Below are 17,268 nucleotides of genomic sequence, written 5' to 3' on the forward strand. Positions count from 1 at the left end.
TGCCAATCCGAGCGTGTGTTCGCTACTACGACGAGTCTGCCGCACTTCCGGCCAGATCGCCGGATATCCGCTGAGTGACCCTTACAAGTCCTTCTTGATCCTGAAGTGGAATAGGTGCCGCTGTTGCTGCTGGTGTTGAATTCAGAACCGTAGCGGGTCATGGGGCTGGAGGACGAGCGAAAGATGCTGACCGGGTCCGGAGATCCCAAGGAGGTAAGGAAAGGCGACCGACCCGACCCTCTACACTACCCTGAGGCTCAAGACCTACCCCGCCAACACACACCCGCGCCCCTGTTGGCCCTAGATTCGCCCCTAGAGTTTTCATGGTCACGATTGCTAGTTCCCTCGACCCTTCCCCAGAATTTGTCTACTCATCTGGGACAAGTAGATAACCACCCCTTTTCTGGGTTTGGTTTCCCCATTCTGTGAATGAGGTGAAGGTGTAACAACAGCGAAAATGCTGGGTCGCCTAAACTTTTGTAAAAACAGTCTATTTTTAGCCAACCAGACGACCTGAGACCCTGGTTTGACAGGTTTAGGGGTCAAGCCGACCGGTCATAGTGCTTCTCTCCCCTCAGGTCAGGAATCCTGCCACATCTTCGATGGAGGCTCCGGAGATCTGGCCTTAACGCTAGTTTCTGTGAAGAAGTGGTTTCTTTTTTTTTTTTTTTTTTTTTTTTTTGGTAGGAGTGGTGGTGGGAGGTATATTTGGGGAATATGCCAGTATAACTGCGATGATGGAAGAGGGAGCTCTATCCCGGAATAAGAATACCGGTATGATAATTATTGACTGCTTACTATTCCCAAGTCTTTATATGACTAATTCATTTAAGCCACACGTTAGTCCTACGAGGTAAGTATTGGCTACTATTATTATGGTCTTTTTACAGATGAAAAACTAGTTTAGAAAGGCTAAATATCTTCTCTAAGGACCACTCTTTTAATCATGGATGGGGTAGTTGAACCCAAGCAGCATGGTTTCAGAGCCAAGACTTAGCCACGGTGCTACCCAGCTTTTCAGAGGTCATCTAGCTTTTGGTTTTCAATCACATTTCCTATCCTTTGTTCTCTAGTCACTTCGGGGCAGCTGTTCTGGGTTTATGGGTTCCGAATAGTTGGAAACTAGTTTATCCCATGATTTTTCCCTAGTGTTACTATTTTCAGAAAGGGAACCAGAACAAAATGGAGCCAGCCTCAGGAAGTTTAGCAGGAAGTATACCAGAAAGTTTAGTAGGGCTCACCACAGCAGTTGAAAAAAAGGTAGTCAGTTTTAAAATTAAGAAAGCTGAGGTCTTTGGGTTGCCTGGGTGGCTCAGTCAAGCATCTGCCTTTGGCTCAGGTCATGATCCTGGAGCCCTGGGACCTAGCCCTGCATCTGGCTCCCTGCTGAGTGGGGAACCTGCTTCTCCCTCTCCCTCTGCTGCTCCCCTCTGCTTGTCTTCTCTCTGTGTATCAAATAAATAAAATCTTAAAAAAAAAGAAAAGAAAACAACTTTTATGAAGAACGTATACTTTTTGGGCATTCTTTGTATTTAGTGTGACCTTGGTTTGGTTTGTGTCATTGACTAGAAATTTTACATAAAGCAGTCCATATTCAGACTTAGTATTTGGAGTTGTTTTTCCAAAACATGCCATGATACGTTTGACACAAAATTATGAAAATGATCTATGTAGTAGCATTGCTAATAGGGAAATGATACAAAGGTCTTGCTTCTAGGATTCTTTTTTTGTTTTGTTTTTTTGTTTTGTTTTGTTTTGTTTTTTGTTTTTGCTTCTAGGATTCTAATTTCAGGTTTCTGAGGCAAAATAAATGATCTCAATTTTTTGGAAAAACTTTTTCAGTATGAGTTTTTTTAAAGAGCAGTGTTAGGAAACTAATGAAAAACTAGAGTTTGACATCATGTTTAGAAGAGATCTTTGCTAATTGCGAGAATAAATAGCATGAATTATAGTTAAACTTGCCTTAGCCCTCCCAGCTTACATGAGGTTTGGTCTCTTCTGCAAAGGGCATGGTTGAGAATGAAGCAGATTGTGTTGTTGGAATTTTGAAAACATGAGGGATTGCTGAGTTTTTATTTTCCTGTATACTTTTTTCTTCTCTTCCCCCAGATGTGGGTATGTGCACGTGCAGGCAGGCAAACAGCTTACTCTTGACAGGTTAAAATATTGATCAGGGGGCACCTGGGTGGCTCAGTGGGTTAAAGCCTCTGCCTTCGGCTCAGGTCATGATCCCAGGGTCCTGGGATCGAGCCCCGCATCGGGCTCTCTGTTACTGGGGAGCCTACTTCCTCCTTTCTCTCTGCCAGCCACTCTGCCTGCCTCTCTGCCTGCTTGTGATCTCTATCAAATAAATAAATAAATAACTTTAAAAAAATAAATAAATAAAATAAAATATTGATCAGATTTTCCTGTGCCCCAGATTTTGGCCTATAATGATGCTCCCACAGGGACTTTTTTACACTGCCCTCCTTGGAAGAAAGGAAACTAAATTTGAGGTTGTATGCTTGAATCAGAAGTAGATAGGTAAGAATACTGGTGTTTGACAACTTGTGAATGGAGTGCGTACTCTAGACCTTTGATTGACTTAATGCTGATAATCTGCTTAGTCCTGGGGTCAAAGAGCAGTGACTGTAAACTAATCTAAAAACTAACCGTTTCTAGCTAGTTAAGCTCTGGTTAAAGAAAAGTTTAGGTTTGGCCATTTTCGTATTCCCAGTTCCAGTTCAGAGTTTAGAAAAAATGTTAGTTTTCCTCTTAACTTTGTTTAGTACTTTGTAAGTACTAAATTGAGCTGTTTCTCATAATATTAGGGCCTACCAGAATTTCAAACAAAATAAGTTATATAAGTGAACATCAGCTCGAATCTGTATCAGAATATTTCTCAATGGGGCACCAGCTGGTTCAGTCAATAGAGCATGTGACTCTTGATCTTAGGTGGTGGGTTCAAGCTCCATGTTCATCATCATAGAGCTTTAAAAACAAAATAATTAATGTTGCTAACTCTAAACTGGGAGCCCTTAAGGAGCTGTTGTGATTAATCAAATTACAGATATGAAAGTACTTTATAAACTTTATTTTAAAGATTTTATTTGAGAGAGAAACCAAGAGGGAACCAAGCAAGGGGGGGGTGCAGGAGGAGAGGGAGCAGCAGACTCCCCTTGAGCAGGGAACCCGATGTGGGGCTGGACATGGGGCTGGATCCCAGGATGGTGGGATTACCACTTGAGCAAAAAATGGAAGCTTAACCAGCTGAGCCACCCAGTGCCCTACTTTATAAACTTCAGTGTCCTACACACTAGGTTGTTGCTAATGAATGTCAGATAGTGTGTCCTTGTACTCAGGGTTTGTATTAATTACGTATGGTAAGTTTACAGGCATGGAGACAACTGTTTTTGAAAGAAGAGTTTATTATGAGTCCCAAGAGAAGGCGGGGAGGGCCACACCAATCAGAGCCACCTGGAGAAGGGCCTGGACCCCCAGAAAGAGCAAGGGAAACCAGACTCTTGCTTTCTGAGGGAAAGAGTGGGTGAGTCAGGATAGGCAAGCTCTGGCAAGTTTAGGATTGGATTATTTGGGTAATTTCTATGGGTTCTGGGATATAGGTGTGGTCCCTAGCTGTTTGGTAGGGTATTTAGGGCAGGAGCAATAATTGGTTTAGTTTGGGAGATACAGGAAGTGATTGGTGATAGGGGTTTGGATTGATTGGTTCACATATGAAGGGTGTGTCCCCTGGCAGGGGCTTTCTCCCGGATTAGCAAAGCCCCTAAAATGTGAAAGCATCATAAAATTACAGAAAATTTTAAAACAACTAATACAGTGTTTATCCTCAGTAATTACATCAGTATGATTTAGTAATATGTGTCCTAAGTTGCTGCTGACATTAATCTTGTTTTCCTTTTGTAGGAGGAAGAGGAGGAGGAGGAATTAGTGGTAAGAGCCATCTAAGGTTTGGAACCATCTCAGTAAAAGGAAGTTTGAACTTAATGAAAACTCTAAGGGCATTTTAAGGAGTCTTTATTATTTGACACCTTGAAGAGAGTGGAAATGGAAGAAGCCTTTAACACTTCTTGTGCTGTGGGGTGTTTGGTGGGTGTGGGTCTGGGAAGCTGAGTCTTCTGGGTTTGGAGCTTCTTCAGTCATGGTGTCAGGGAGCAGAGCAGCATCTTGAGGGCCTGGTATTCAGTTATCTGTCTGCTCTTTGCGGTTTAATAAAGAACTCAGGAAGGAACTTTTCTTATACAGTCCTTCTCCATGTTAACATTGCCTTTCTAGCTGGGCAGCTGGGGTACATAGGCCTGGCTGTCATATGAGGGGAATTCAAATTCACAGACCTCACATATCCCCAAATGCTGTGTTAACATGTAAGGCCTCCTATAGATATACTTCAAGTTTGGCTAGGTTTCCTTTACCACCTTGTTTTTCAGATAGGACTGAGGCTTTCAGTGCATACTGGCAACCTTGGAAGGCAGGAATGTGAAACTTTCCCCTACTACTTAGCATCAGAATTGAATGGGAGACCCCATTCTCCCATTTCTGGCGGCAGTGTGGCTCTGCCAGCTGGCCTTCTGCACGGTAATTCAGAGGCAGCACCTTGGTTTGGTGGTTGTGTTAATCAAAGCAGATGGTTTGTGGGTCTCCTCCTAAAACCCCGCATATCCGTTCTTTTCTGTGTTTCTTCTTCAGGATCCCCTAGCAACAGTGAGAGAGCAATGCGAGCAGCTGGAGAAATGTGTAAAGGCTCGGGAGCGGCTAGAGATGTGTGACCAGCGTGTATCCTCCAGGTCACAGACAGAGGAGGATTGCACGGAGGAGCTCTTTGACTTCCTGCATGCAAGGGACCACTGCGTAAGTCAGCCTAATCAGGGAGGGGAAAGCTTAGTGGCCAGGCAGACTTGGTGCTGACAGCTTCTCCATACTAGGGGCAGATCCAGCAATAAGCATTCACTTACTGGCCCATATATGTTAGGTACGGTGCTGAGCACTTTACATAAATAATCCACCTAATTCTGCTACTTTCCTGGACATAGGTCTCATTAGCCCCATTTTACAGATAAGAAACTGAGGCTTAAAGAAGAGAAATGATGTCCCAACTTGGACTGCAAAACATTGGGGAAGCTGGATTTTGTACCTTTAAGCAGCAGGCTATTCTTTAAAATCATTTATATTCTCCAGTATGTCTTGTATGTGCTAGTTGGCCCAAAAAGTTTTATTTATTTATTTATTTATTTATGTTAAGATTTTATTTATTTGAGAGAGCAGGGGAAGGGGCAGAGGACAGGGGAGAAGCTGACTCCCTGCTGAGCAGGGAGCCCGACCCCTGACAGGGCTCAACCCCAGGACCATGGACTGAGCCACCCAGGTGCCCCCTTATTATTATATATATATATATTTTTTTTTTCTTTAAGTAAATTTGACTCTCTTACATATGACAGACTTTTTTTTTTAAATTTTATTTAATTGGCAGAGAGATCACAAGTAGGCAGAGAGAGAGGGGAAAGCAGGCTCTCTGCTGAGCAGAGCCCGATGTGGGGCTTGATCCCAGGACCCCGAGATCATGGCCTGAGCCGAAGGCAGAGGCTTTAACCCACTGAGCCACCCAGGCGCCCCACATATGACAGATATTTTAAATAAATTGCAGAGCAGGCAAAAGTTTGATGATTGCTTATATTAAAACCAATTGGTAGGGATAGGGTGGCTGGGATATGGACATTGGGGAGGGTATGTGCTATGGTGAATTCTGTGAAGAAATGTGTAAGCCTGATGATTCAGAGACCTGTACCCCTGGGACAAATAATGTATTATATGTTAATTAAAACAATTGGGTACTTAATAAGCATATGAAAGGTGCTTTACACCATTAGCTCTCAAGGAAATACAGATCAAAACCACGGTGATACACCAGTTCATACCTGCCTGGATGGGTATAATCAAAAAGATAGGGAGAAATGGGTGAAGGGGGTCAAAAGGGAAAAATAAATTACTCTTTTCCCCCTGAAAAAAGTTAATGATCTCCCCTCTACCAACTTTATGCTTCAACAATCCCAGGGATGCTGGCTGACTCAGTTGGTAGAGCACGAAGCTCTTGATCTCAGGGTCTTAAGTTTAAGCCCCTGAATTGGGTGTAGAGCTTTCTGAAAGGGAGGGAAAAAAAAAACATTCAGTATAGGTGTTTTAATTCTATGATATAGAGTGGAAATTCACAAATGTACATATACCCCCGCCCCATTAAACACGTTGTGACAAGGAGGATATTTTATAAAGATAGAAAAATCAACTGAGGGGCACCTGGGTGGCTCAGTGGGTTAAACCTCTGCCTTTGGCTCAGGTCATGATCCTGGGGTCCTGGGATCGAGCCCCGCATCAGGCTCTCTGCTCGGCGGGGAGCCTGCTTCCTCCTCTCTGCCTACCTCTCTGCCTACTTGTGATCTCTGTCTGTCAAATAAATAAAATTAAAAAAAAAAAAAAGAAAAAAAAATCGAACTGAAATCATACTGCCTAGAGATAACCATGTTTTCTCATATATACTATCAGATTTTTAAACAAAAATGGAATCCAAATACATTTAATATAAAATATGAATAAAGGCATTATATTCCTTTTTCAACATAATTTTAGTGGAAAGAAGGAAAATTTATAAACAAAACATGCATCTGTAATTTCCGTATCATTAAAAAAAACAGATTGGTGTTGTCAATATGGAGAAATTGCTGTTGGAGATGTAGATTGGTGTAGCCCTGTAGAAAACAGTCTGGCAGTTCTTCAAAAAGTTAAACATAGGGGCACCTGTGTGGCTCAGTTGTTAAGCGTCTGCTTTCAGCTCAGGTCATGATCCCAGGGTCCTGGGATTGAGCCCTACATCAGGCTCCCCACTCGGCGGGAAGCCTGCTTTTCTCTCTCCCACTCCCTATGCTTGTGTTCCTGCTCTTGCTGTCTATCTCTGTCAAATAAATAAATAAATAAACCTTCATTTAAAAAAAAAAGTTAAACATCAAGTTAACATATGGTCTAGTAATTCTCCTAGGTATATATACTCAAGAGAAATGAAGACCTATGTCTGAATAAAGGTTGTACACAAATATTCGTAGGAGCATTATTCATAATAGCCAGAAAGTGGAAACAACATAAATGTTCATCAGTTGATAAGTAAATAAAATGTAATATATCCATATTATGGAATATTATTTGGCAGTGAAAAGAAATGAAGCACTTTACTCAAAAAATTAAACTCTGCTATGTGATCCAGCAATTTCACTTCTGCTTGTATACCCCGAAAGAACTGAGTCTGTTCAGTTGAACAGGTATTTGTGCATGCATGTTTACAGTAGCATTCATAATAGCCAAAGGGTAGATGCAATCCAACTGTCCATTGTGGTATATACCTATAATGAAATATTTAGCCTTAAAAAGGGAAGAAACTCCGATGTGTTACAACCTGTATGAACCTTGAAGACATGCTAAGTTACATAAACCAATCACAAAAAGACAAATATGTCATTCCACTTACAAGGTACCTAGAGTAATCCAATTCATGGACAGTGGTATGGTGGATGCCAGGGGCTTCAGGGAAGGGGAAATGGGGGAATTACTTAGTTTCAGTTTGGGAAGATGAAAAAATTCTGGAACTTGATAATTGCTGGACAGTATGAGTTACTTAATGCCACAGAACTATAGAGTTCAAAATAGTTAAAATGAGGGCCACTGGCAGGCTCATTCAGTGGAACTTGTGACTCTTAATCTCGGGGTTTTGTCGTAGACTTTAGTTAAAATGGTAAATTGTATGTTATTTAACTTTCATGAGCCTAGCACTGGGTTGAAAGGTAGAAATGAGACAGGCACGGTCCTTCCTTTATTTAGTTGAACCTGCATAGGAGACAAGTAGAATACCTAACTCTTTGGGTATAACCTTCTCAGGATGGCCTTCACTAATCCTCTATTTAAAGCTGCTGATTCCCCCTACCCCCAACCCCTTTTTTATTTTCCTCGGGGCTTTTATCACTGTCAAGTTTACCTTAGGTGTATATTACATTTCTCTTATTAGTCTCTACGTTTCCTAAGAGAGATACTGCCTGGTTTCCATTGTAGCTCACTCAGCACCTAGAAGGGTAGCTGGCATATAGAAGATGTTATATAAATATTTGTTACATTAAAAAATATTGTGACACGGGAGGTATAAGTTCCTATGGGGAAGAATGAGGAGGGACAGATTTCTGTGGGGATAGGAGTTTGTTTAGAGATGGCTTACAAAGCATGACATGTAAACTAAGTTCTAAAGGAAACATAAAAGATTTCTTAAAAAGTAGAGAGTTCTGGGTAGAAGGGAGATCAATTCAGGTAACTGAAGTTAGTTCACTAGGGCTTAGGAGGGGTATGGGTGTGTGTGAATTCTGTGGAGAGAGGAGAGGCAGTATGCTAGATCATGGAGGACCTTGTAAGCTATGACATTAAAGCTGCAGTTGATGACCATCTTTTTTCCCCCTCATGTAGGTGGCCCACAAACTCTTCAACAGCTTGAAATAAATGTGCTTACTTCACCCCAGCCTTCATCACTCGGGCATCAAGATATTTCATGGTTTTGACCATGCCATTTCTTCCTTATAAGTGTAACTGTATGTTCATGTAAACCTCATGGTTTTGGCTTAGGCAAGTAACTTCTATGTAATTAGCTGTGATTCCTCTTAATAAAAGTCCAGTGATCTGCAGACCTGCAGCTTCCTTTTCTTTTCTTTTTTTTATTTGGAAATTTTCAAACACAAGACTAGGTAGAACAATAATCAGCTCCCATGTACCCATCACCTAGCAAGCATGTATCTTTTTTTTTTTTTTTTTTTTTAACGATTTACTTATTTGAGAGAGAGAGAATGTGCTGGGGGAGAGGGCAGAGAGACAGGGGATTCCCCGCTGAGCAGAGCATCTGATGCAGGGCTCCATTCCAGGACCCTGAAATTGTGACCTGATCCAAAGTCAGACGCTTACCTGATTGTCCGCTTAGGCTCCTGCAAGTAATGTAACTATTAATGATCAGGACTTTGAAAAAATTTACCTTGATGCCATTATCACAGTTAAAATGTACAGTGATGGCTTAATTTCATTGGCTACTCAGTCCATAAGAAAGTCTCTGACCACAGAAGTGTCCTGACAGTTTTTAGTTTCAGTGTCCAACAAGGCAGCTTTTAAAAAAAAAAAATTTTTTTAAGATTTTATTTGACAGAGATAGAGGACAGGCAGGCAGAGAGAGAGGGAGAAGCAAGCTCCCCACTGAGCAGGGAGCCTGATGTGGGACCCTCGGATCATGATCCGAGTGGAAGGCAGCAGCCACTTAACCATCTGAGCCACCCCAGGTGCCCCAAGGTGGCTTTTTTCTTTAAAAAGATTTTTATTTATTTGAGAGTGAGTGAGAAAGAGTGTGTGCATGAATGCGGGGAGGGGCAGAGAGAGAAGCAGGCTCCATCCCAGGACCCTGGGACCATGATGTGACCTGAAGGCAGACGCTTAACTAACTGCGCCACCCAGGCACCCCTCAAGGTTGCTTTTGAAAAAATACGCATTTTAAAAAGGAGTGAGAAGGATATAGATTTGTGAGGGGTGGGATACTGGATTCCAAGAATGGTCAGAAAAAGACACCTGGGTAGGCAGTGCTGACAATGGGAAATTGGTTACATACGTACAATGGTGGGGAGTCACCTGGTAAGTTAATATACTGGAAGTTAATAGGTGCTAGCAGAGAACAGAGTTACAAATAGGGGAAAGGAAAAAAACCAGAAAGAACCCAGCAGTGGTGAGGTATTTGTATACTAAATAAATAGCTTACAATGTAAGTAAATATAGAGGCCAGTGTGTATGTAGGGAATACATACTTCTCTAGCTCAGCCCACAAAGAGGGCTTCACTGTAACAAAAAGAACCAGGGCTCCTTGGAGAAATGGATGATTCCAGGGCTGGCAAAGTACAAGATGAGCCTTGAATGTTTTGTTTGTTGCAGAAAGAAGAAAATGCTCAAAGAACAATGGGGGCACGTCAGAAGTACACAAATGCCACTAGCCAAATCTAGAACAATGTGAGCATCAAAATATATGATAGTCTGGATTTAAACTCACTGAATCTAATAATTCATGAATCCATACTAATAAATGAATCAAAAGTTAGGTGAAGAAGGTGATACATACTAATTACAGAAGGAGAATATACACACTATAGCATAAATGAAAGCTTACATTGCCACTAAGGAGACAATTTGAGGGACTATGTTTGCAAAAATGCAGTAAAGGGCTACTTGAACTTAGAAGCTCTTCCAATCTGTTGTCCTAGCTACAGGAATGGCCAGCATTTCCCAGCCATTTCTGATTTAGAACCCATTTCATGGTGATGTATAATCTCACAAATACCTTTATAAAATGGTGGCATTGTATTTGTTGTATATAATCTGATTATTTCAAAAATCTCATTAAAATTTCAAACATACGACAAAGCTGAAATTTTATGGTGAACATCCTTAAACTCATTACTCAGATTTTAGTGAATGGTTAGTAATGTGTTCATCAGTGTTACCAGAGAAAGGAGGAATTACCCAGAGAAATAGCTCCAGAATTCTGCTTAGAGGATGCTTGACTCTGTTGCTAAATATTAAGCTGCAAATGAATAGGGCAAAACACTGTGTAGCCATTTAATGAACTACTGGGTACCTATAAACTGAATAATTCCCAAAGTTAACAGAAGGCTGGGAGATGTTTGAGTTTTGACCAACTAATGTGGGAAATTCCTATTGAACTTGTTGAACACCTGGAGCATCGAACTTGAACTCCAGAAGAGGGCGCATCAGCAGTAGGGGTAAAGTTAGCCCTAGAAAGAGGCCACTCAAGATGGGCTATACCCTAACTTAAAAAGGAGCCTTGAAAGGATCAAGCTGATTCACAAAATACCTGACTGCCTGCCAGAACAAAGTCCAAGGTGTTTTAAAAGAAGTCAACAAAATCTAGCCTTCAACAATGTAAATTTCACAAAACCAAGCATTAACTAAAAAATCCTGACATGCAAAAGAAAAGAGGCAAATGTGACCATAAGGAAAGTGGTCAATAAAGACAGACACATGATGATGAGATGATAAAATAGTAGACAAGGACTTTGAAAGCACTATTACAAATATGCTCAAGGATTTAATGGAAATGAACATAATGAGAGAAGTGGAAAACATAAAATGAGTCAAAATTTTTGGAGCTTAAAAGTACAATCTCTGGGGGATCCTGGTGACTCAAGTCAGTTAAGTGTCTGACTCTTGGTTTCGGCTCAGGTTATGATCTCAGGGTTGTGAGACTGAGCTCCAGATGGGTTTCTCGCTCAGCGCCAAGTCTACTTAAAATTCTCTCCCTTGGGGCGCCTGGGTGGCCCAGTGAGTTAAGCCTCTGCCTTCACCAGCTCAGGTCATAGTCTCAGGGTCCTGGGATCAAGCCCTGCATCGGACTCTGCCCAGCAGGGAGCCTGCTTTCCCCTCTTTCTCTGCCTGCTTCTCTGCCTACTTGTGACCTCTGTCTACCAAATAAGTAAAATCTTAAAAAAAAAAAAAATTCTCTCTTTCCCTCTTTCCCCCTTCACCTTGCCTCTAACTCAAGTGTTCTCTCTCTCTCAAAACAAAAAAAAATATCTGAAATTTAAAATTCACTTAACACTGGAAAAGATTACACACTGAAGAAGAAAAAGAATAGGTATACTTGTAGATTCTTGAAGACACAGCAGCAGAAACTATAAAAACTTGAAACATAAGAGAAAAACACTGAAAATAGATGAACAAAGAAAAGGTAAGCTGTGAGATAGTATCAAATTGGCCCAGAAAAGAGGGGAGGGGTGGTTGGAGGGAAGAGAGAAAAAAATTTTTTTTTACCAAAATTAAAGATTTTTTTTTTTTTAAAGATTTTATTTATTTATTTGACAGACAGAGATCACAAGTAGGCAGAGAGGCAGGCAGAGAGAGAGAGAGGAGGAAGCAGGCTCCCCGTGGAGCAGAGAGCCCGATGTGGGGCTCGATCCTAGGACCCTGGGATCATGACCTGAGACGAAGGCAGAGGCTTTAACCCACTGAGCCACCCAGGCGCCCCAAGATTTTTTTTTTTTTTTTTTTAATTTATTTGACAGAGAGAGATCACAAGTAGGCAGAGAGAGAGAGAGAGAGAGGAGGAAGCAGGGTCCCTGCTGAGCAGAGAGCCCGATGCGGGACTCGATCCCAGGACCCTGAGATCATGACCTGAGCCGAAGGCAGCGGCTTAACCCACTGAGCCACCCAGGCGCCCTACCAAAATTACTTTAAAAAAAAAAAATTATTTATTCATTTGAGAGAGCATGCATAGAGGGAGAATGAGAAGGAGGCTTCCTGCCGAGCAGGGAGCCCACTGTGGGGAATATGACCTGATCCAAAGGCAGACGCTTAACTACTGAGGCACCCAGGTGCCCTGAGATTCTTTTTTTTATTATTATTTTTTTTAAGATTTTACTTATTTATTTGACAGAGATCACAAGTAGGCAGAGAGAGAAGGGGAAGCAGGCTGCCTGCTGAGCAGAGAGCCTGATGTAGGTAGGGCTCGATCCCAGGACCCTGAGACCATGACCTGAGCGGAAGGCAGAGGCTTAACCCACTGAGCCACCCAGGTGCCCCTATTGCTAACCTTTTATTTTTATTTTATTTTTTTTTTAAAGATTTTATTTATTTATTTGACAGAGAGAAATCACAAGTAGATGGAGAGGCAGGCAGAGAGAGAGAGAGAGGGAAGCAGGCTCCCCGCTGAGCAGGGAGCCCGATGTGGGTCCATCTCAGGACTCTGAGATCATGACCTGAGCCGAAGGCTTAACCCACTGAGCCACCCAGGCGCCCTATTGCTAACCTTTTAAATAAATTTTTAAAATTAAATATCTATTCTATTTACCCATCTCTTTTCTTTTTTTTTTTTTTTAGATTTTATTTATTTATTTGTCAGAGAGAAAGCACAAGCAGGGGGGAGCTGCAGAGGGAGAGGGAGAAGCAGGCTCTCCACTGAGCAGGAATCCCTATCTGGGCCTTGATCCTAGGACCCTGGAATCCTGACTGAGCCAAAGGCAGATATTTAACAGCTGAGCCACCCAGGCATCCCTTGTTTCTTTCAAGTTCTTATTTATATTATATATATATATATACACACATATATATAGTAATTTAATGTAATATTGTGATGTCTCTCTGTCAAAAAATGAATACAATCTTTTAAACAAAAGGTAGTTAGCAATAAAAAAGAACACATTAAGTAGAAAGAAATTATAAAGAAATCTATGAAATAGAAAGGAGAAAACCAACAAAGCCACAAACTGTTTCTTTGTAGAGTTCAATAAAATAAACCTCTAGAGTAGGCTGATAAAAGTACCCAAGAGAGGGGTGCCTGGGTGGCTCAGTCATTAAGTGTCTGCCTTCAGCTCAGGTCATGGGGTTCTGGGATTGAGCCCCACATCCCACTCTCTGCTCAGCGGGAGCCTGCTTCTCCCTCTCCCTCCGCTGTTCTCCTGGCTTGTGCATGCTCATGTGCCTGTGTGTTCTCTCCCTCTCTGTCTCTATCAAATAAATAAATAAAATCTTTAAAAAAAAAAAAAAAAGTACCCAAGAGGGAAGACACAAATTAGCAATATCAGTGATGAGAGAGGGGACATTACTATAGATCATACAAATCTGGTCAGTAGCTCTTTCTCTGTAAAGATTCAGGTAGCAAATACTTTTGGATTGTGGGGTTTATGATCTCTAGAGCAACTATTCATCTCTGTTGTTGTAGTAGTAAAGGAACCACAGTAAATGAAAAGTGTGGCTGTGTAAAAATAAAGCAGTATTTCAAAAATGGGCTGGAGGCTAAATTTGGCTGTGCTGTAGTTTGACACCCCTTGCCTAAACACCAAAAGGAAGAAATGTGCCGGCTTACATGAAATGAACAAATTCTTTGAAAGTCTCAAGTTGTTAAAACTTACAAGAAGAACTAGAAAATCCAAACAGCCCTATATCAGGGTTTCTCAAATTTTAGCAGTCTTGACATTTTGGGCTAGAATATTCTTTATGGTGGGGGATAGGATTTGCAACAGTATTCCTGGCTTCAACCCACTAGATGCCAGAAGCACCATCTAGTTATAATAATCCCAAATATCTCCAGAAGTTACCAAGTGTCCCTTGGGGAAGGGGGCATCATCTCTGGTTGAAAATCACTGCCCTGTATTAATGAAAGAAATAGAATTCATAATTAAAAACCTTCCATTCCTCCTCACCCTGTACTCTCCACCCCTGGCAAAATAAAAACAAAAACAAAAAACACCGAAACACCCAACTCCAGGCCCCGAATATTTCACTGCTGAATTCACAAGAATTTCAAAAATAGAGGTGCCTGGCTGGCTCAGTTGGAAGAGCATGAGCCTGAGATTGTGAGTTTGAGCCACATGTTGGGTGGAGAGATTATTTAAGTAAATAAAACTAAAATAATAATAATGGTTATTATTATTATTATTTAAAGAAGAAAGAATACCAATTCTATAAAAATTCTTTCAGAAAATAGAAGTAAAGAGATACTTCCCAAACTCATTTTTATGAGTTCAGCATTACCCTGACATCAAAATCAAAGATATTACAGAAAGAGAAAATTCAGGTCAATATCTTCCATGAACACAGATGCAAGAATGTAACAATATATAAAAAGAATAATACATCATGAATTTGTATTTTTTTTTTTACAGGAATGCAAAGTTGGTTCATCATTGAAAATCAGTCAATATAATTTAACATATTAACATTAACAATAAAGCAGAAAAAACATGATCAACTCAATAAATGCAGGAAAAGCATTAGAAGAAAGTCAACCACCATTCATGGCTTTTTAAAATCTTAGCAAATTAGGAAAGAAGGCAACTTTCTCAATCTAGTAAAGGACACCCGTTGTAAAAAAAAAAAAAATAACACAAAAAAACCCCTATAGTTAATGATGAACTACTGAATGCTTTCCCTCCAAAGAATGGGCACAAAAGTCAGTCTACTTAAAAAAAAAAAAAAAAAAAAAAGTCAGTCTACTATTACCCCCTGTATTGAACAGTGTACTGTAAATTATAAACAGTAAAATAATCCAAAAGAAAAAAAAGGAATTCAGACTGGAAAGAAGTAAAGTGTCTTTATAGAAGACAAAACCTCGTGCATAGAAAAGGTGAAAATATTTCCAGAAAAGTTACCAAAACACAATTTAGCTTAGCAGGGTCTCAGGATATAAGATCAATAGACAAAAATCAATCATATTTTAATGGCATTCTCTTGAAAAATGAACAAAGTAAGCCTGTCACTTCAAGAAAAACAATTGATAGTACTAGTTGCCAGACATAAAAATTGAGCTTTCAAGTAAAATTAGGTTTTGGAGGGGTGCCTGGCTGGCTCAGTTAGTAGAGTGTGCAACTCTTGACCTCAGGATTGTGGGTTTGAGCCCCACATTGGGCATAGCGATTATTTAAAATAAATAAATAAAATAAAATAAATTAGGATTTTGAAAAACTTGCACCCATTACTGTGAACTTAACAGCTTTCTAATATTTCAAGACTTTTCTTTTCTGATGAGATCAGTAGTGATATTAACAAATGTGGTTTTTGATACTGTATAATGAAATGTGAAAACATATGGAAGATAAGCAGGACGCAGTGAACTTGATAATTTCCAAATAACCACTGTATGATGTGACAGAATCAAGCTTGGGTAAAAGATTCATTCTAACTACAAGACAGATCAATGGATCTCTGTAACAGAGTATGAAAAGTCCTTTGATACGGTTTCAGATTCCACACTGCCACTAACTTTTAAGAAAACTACCACATGTTAAACTTTGACACAGTATCTAAGAATATTCAGTTATCTACACAGGCTATTAAAATATTCCTCTTGGGGCGCCTGGTTGGCTCAGTGGGAAGAGTGTGTAACTCTTGATCTCAGGGTCATGAGTTCAAGCCCTAAGCTGGGTGAAGAGATTTCTAAACACAAATAAAAATTAAAAAAAAAAATACCCCTCTCTTTTCAATCTATCTATCTGTGTGAGGCTGGATTTTCTACATATACTTCCACTAGAACAACAATGAGAATCTAACTTTCTATTAAGCCAGACATTAATTTGCCAGAGATTTGTAAAATAATGAATCTGTAACTGTTCTGACTAAATTTCTTTTAGAAAACTCTGTTTTTCATAAAGATATCTATATTAACATGCAATGGATTTACTATTGTTATTTTTAATGAATATAAAAAATTTTTTGCTTTCATATCTAATCTGGCAAATATTGATAGATGAAACAAATAAAAATTAATAATTCTTAATTTTTAAGAATGTAAAAGGGGGGGGTTTCTGGGTGGGTCAGTTAGTTAAGCATCTGCCTTGGTCTCAGGTCGTGATCCCAGGCATAGGGCTCCCTGCTCAGTGAGGAGTCTGCCTCTCCCTCTCCCTCAGCCCCTCCACCTCCTACCCACTCATGCTCTCTCTCTCTCAAGTAAATTAAAATCTTGAAAAAAAATTTTTTTAAAAGAGTGTAAAGGGGTCCCAAGACCAAAATTTTGAGAATGACTGATATAGTCCAACCCTCTCTCTCTTGATCCCTTATTTTATAGATGGGCAAAATGAGGAGGCTGGGGGTTGGGAGGGGTCCTTCCTAGGGAATGGTGATTGTGGTCCTGACACTCCATATTTGGTATAAACCTTTGAGAACAGGTATTCTGGGACATCTCTTGTTTAGTGTATTCGAGCTGTTCCCTGGATCCTTATCTGGATTTTAATAATATGAGCAGTTCTTTTTTTCATTTCCTTTTCTTCCCTCCTTTCCTTTCTTTTCTTTCTTTCTCTCTTTCTCTTTCTTTTTTCTTTCTTTTTATTTCCATCTTTATTTCGGTGCAAAAAGGTGTTTTTATTATAGCATGGGGACAGTACTGGTGGGGAGAAAGAGCTGCCATGAACTTTTTTTTAAAAAGCCTTTTCTCTATGCACGTATCTCCCTCCATCTCTTACAACTGCTAGGTCCCTGTAACAAACTTCTCATCTTTCACTCACTCATTCATTCAATCAATATTTATTGAGACCCAAATATGTGCCATCCACAGTCCTAGGTGCTGATAATTCAACAATGAATAAACGAAATCCTTGATTTTTAAAATCTTATATTCTAGTAAGGGGAAAAACAGTAAGAAAAGTTGTCCAGAACTTGTAAATGGGAAGAAGAGAATTACTGGGGGCTCCTTCACCACAGTGCTAAGGTATACCTTTT

General features: G+C 40.2%; 1 protein-coding gene across 2 annotated transcripts; it reads left to right on the forward strand.

Moving 5' to 3' along the window:
• Positions 1-56: 56 nt before the first annotated feature.
• LOC131809696 (cytochrome b-c1 complex subunit 6, mitochondrial) lies at positions 57-8,699 on the forward strand. 2 transcript variants are annotated; one of them, XM_059137008.1, is made up of 5 exons: positions 85-213; positions 3,904-3,930; positions 4,425-4,572; positions 4,684-4,845; positions 8,485-8,699. In XM_059137008.1, the coding sequence occupies exons 3-5, from the start codon at positions 4,510-4,512 to the stop codon at positions 8,515-8,517; spliced, it is 258 nt and encodes an 85-aa protein (XP_058992991.1). In that variant the 5' UTR covers positions 85-213; positions 3,904-3,930; positions 4,425-4,509; the 3' UTR covers positions 8,518-8,699. The 2 variants fall into 2 exon arrangements, with proteins under 2 accessions (XP_058992990.1, XP_058992991.1); XM_059137007.1 differs by lacking the exon at positions 4,425-4,572 and having other exon boundaries at positions 57-213.
• Positions 8,700-17,268: the final 8,569 nt, after the last annotated feature.

Source organism: Mustela lutreola, chromosome 10, assembly GCF_030435805.1.
Source record: "Mustela lutreola isolate mMusLut2 chromosome 10, mMusLut2.pri, whole genome shotgun sequence".
In the NCBI taxonomy this organism is placed as follows: domain Eukaryota; kingdom Metazoa; phylum Chordata; class Mammalia; order Carnivora; family Mustelidae; genus Mustela; species Mustela lutreola.

Excerpts from the sequence above, each read along its gene's own strand:
- LOC131809696 (XM_059137007.1), top strand. The coding sequence starts at position 160 with ATGGGGCTGGAGGACGAGCGAAAGATGCTGACCGGGTCCGGAGATCCC. Across the intron at positions 214-3,903 it reads GGTCCGGAGATCCCAAGGAG|GAGGAAGAGGAGGAGGAGGA; the intron begins GTAAGGAAAGGC and ends TTCCTTTTGTAG. Across the intron at positions 4,846-8,484 it reads TGCATGCAAGGGACCACTGC|GTGGCCCACAAACTCTTCAA; the intron begins GTAAGTCAGCCT and ends CCCCTCATGTAG.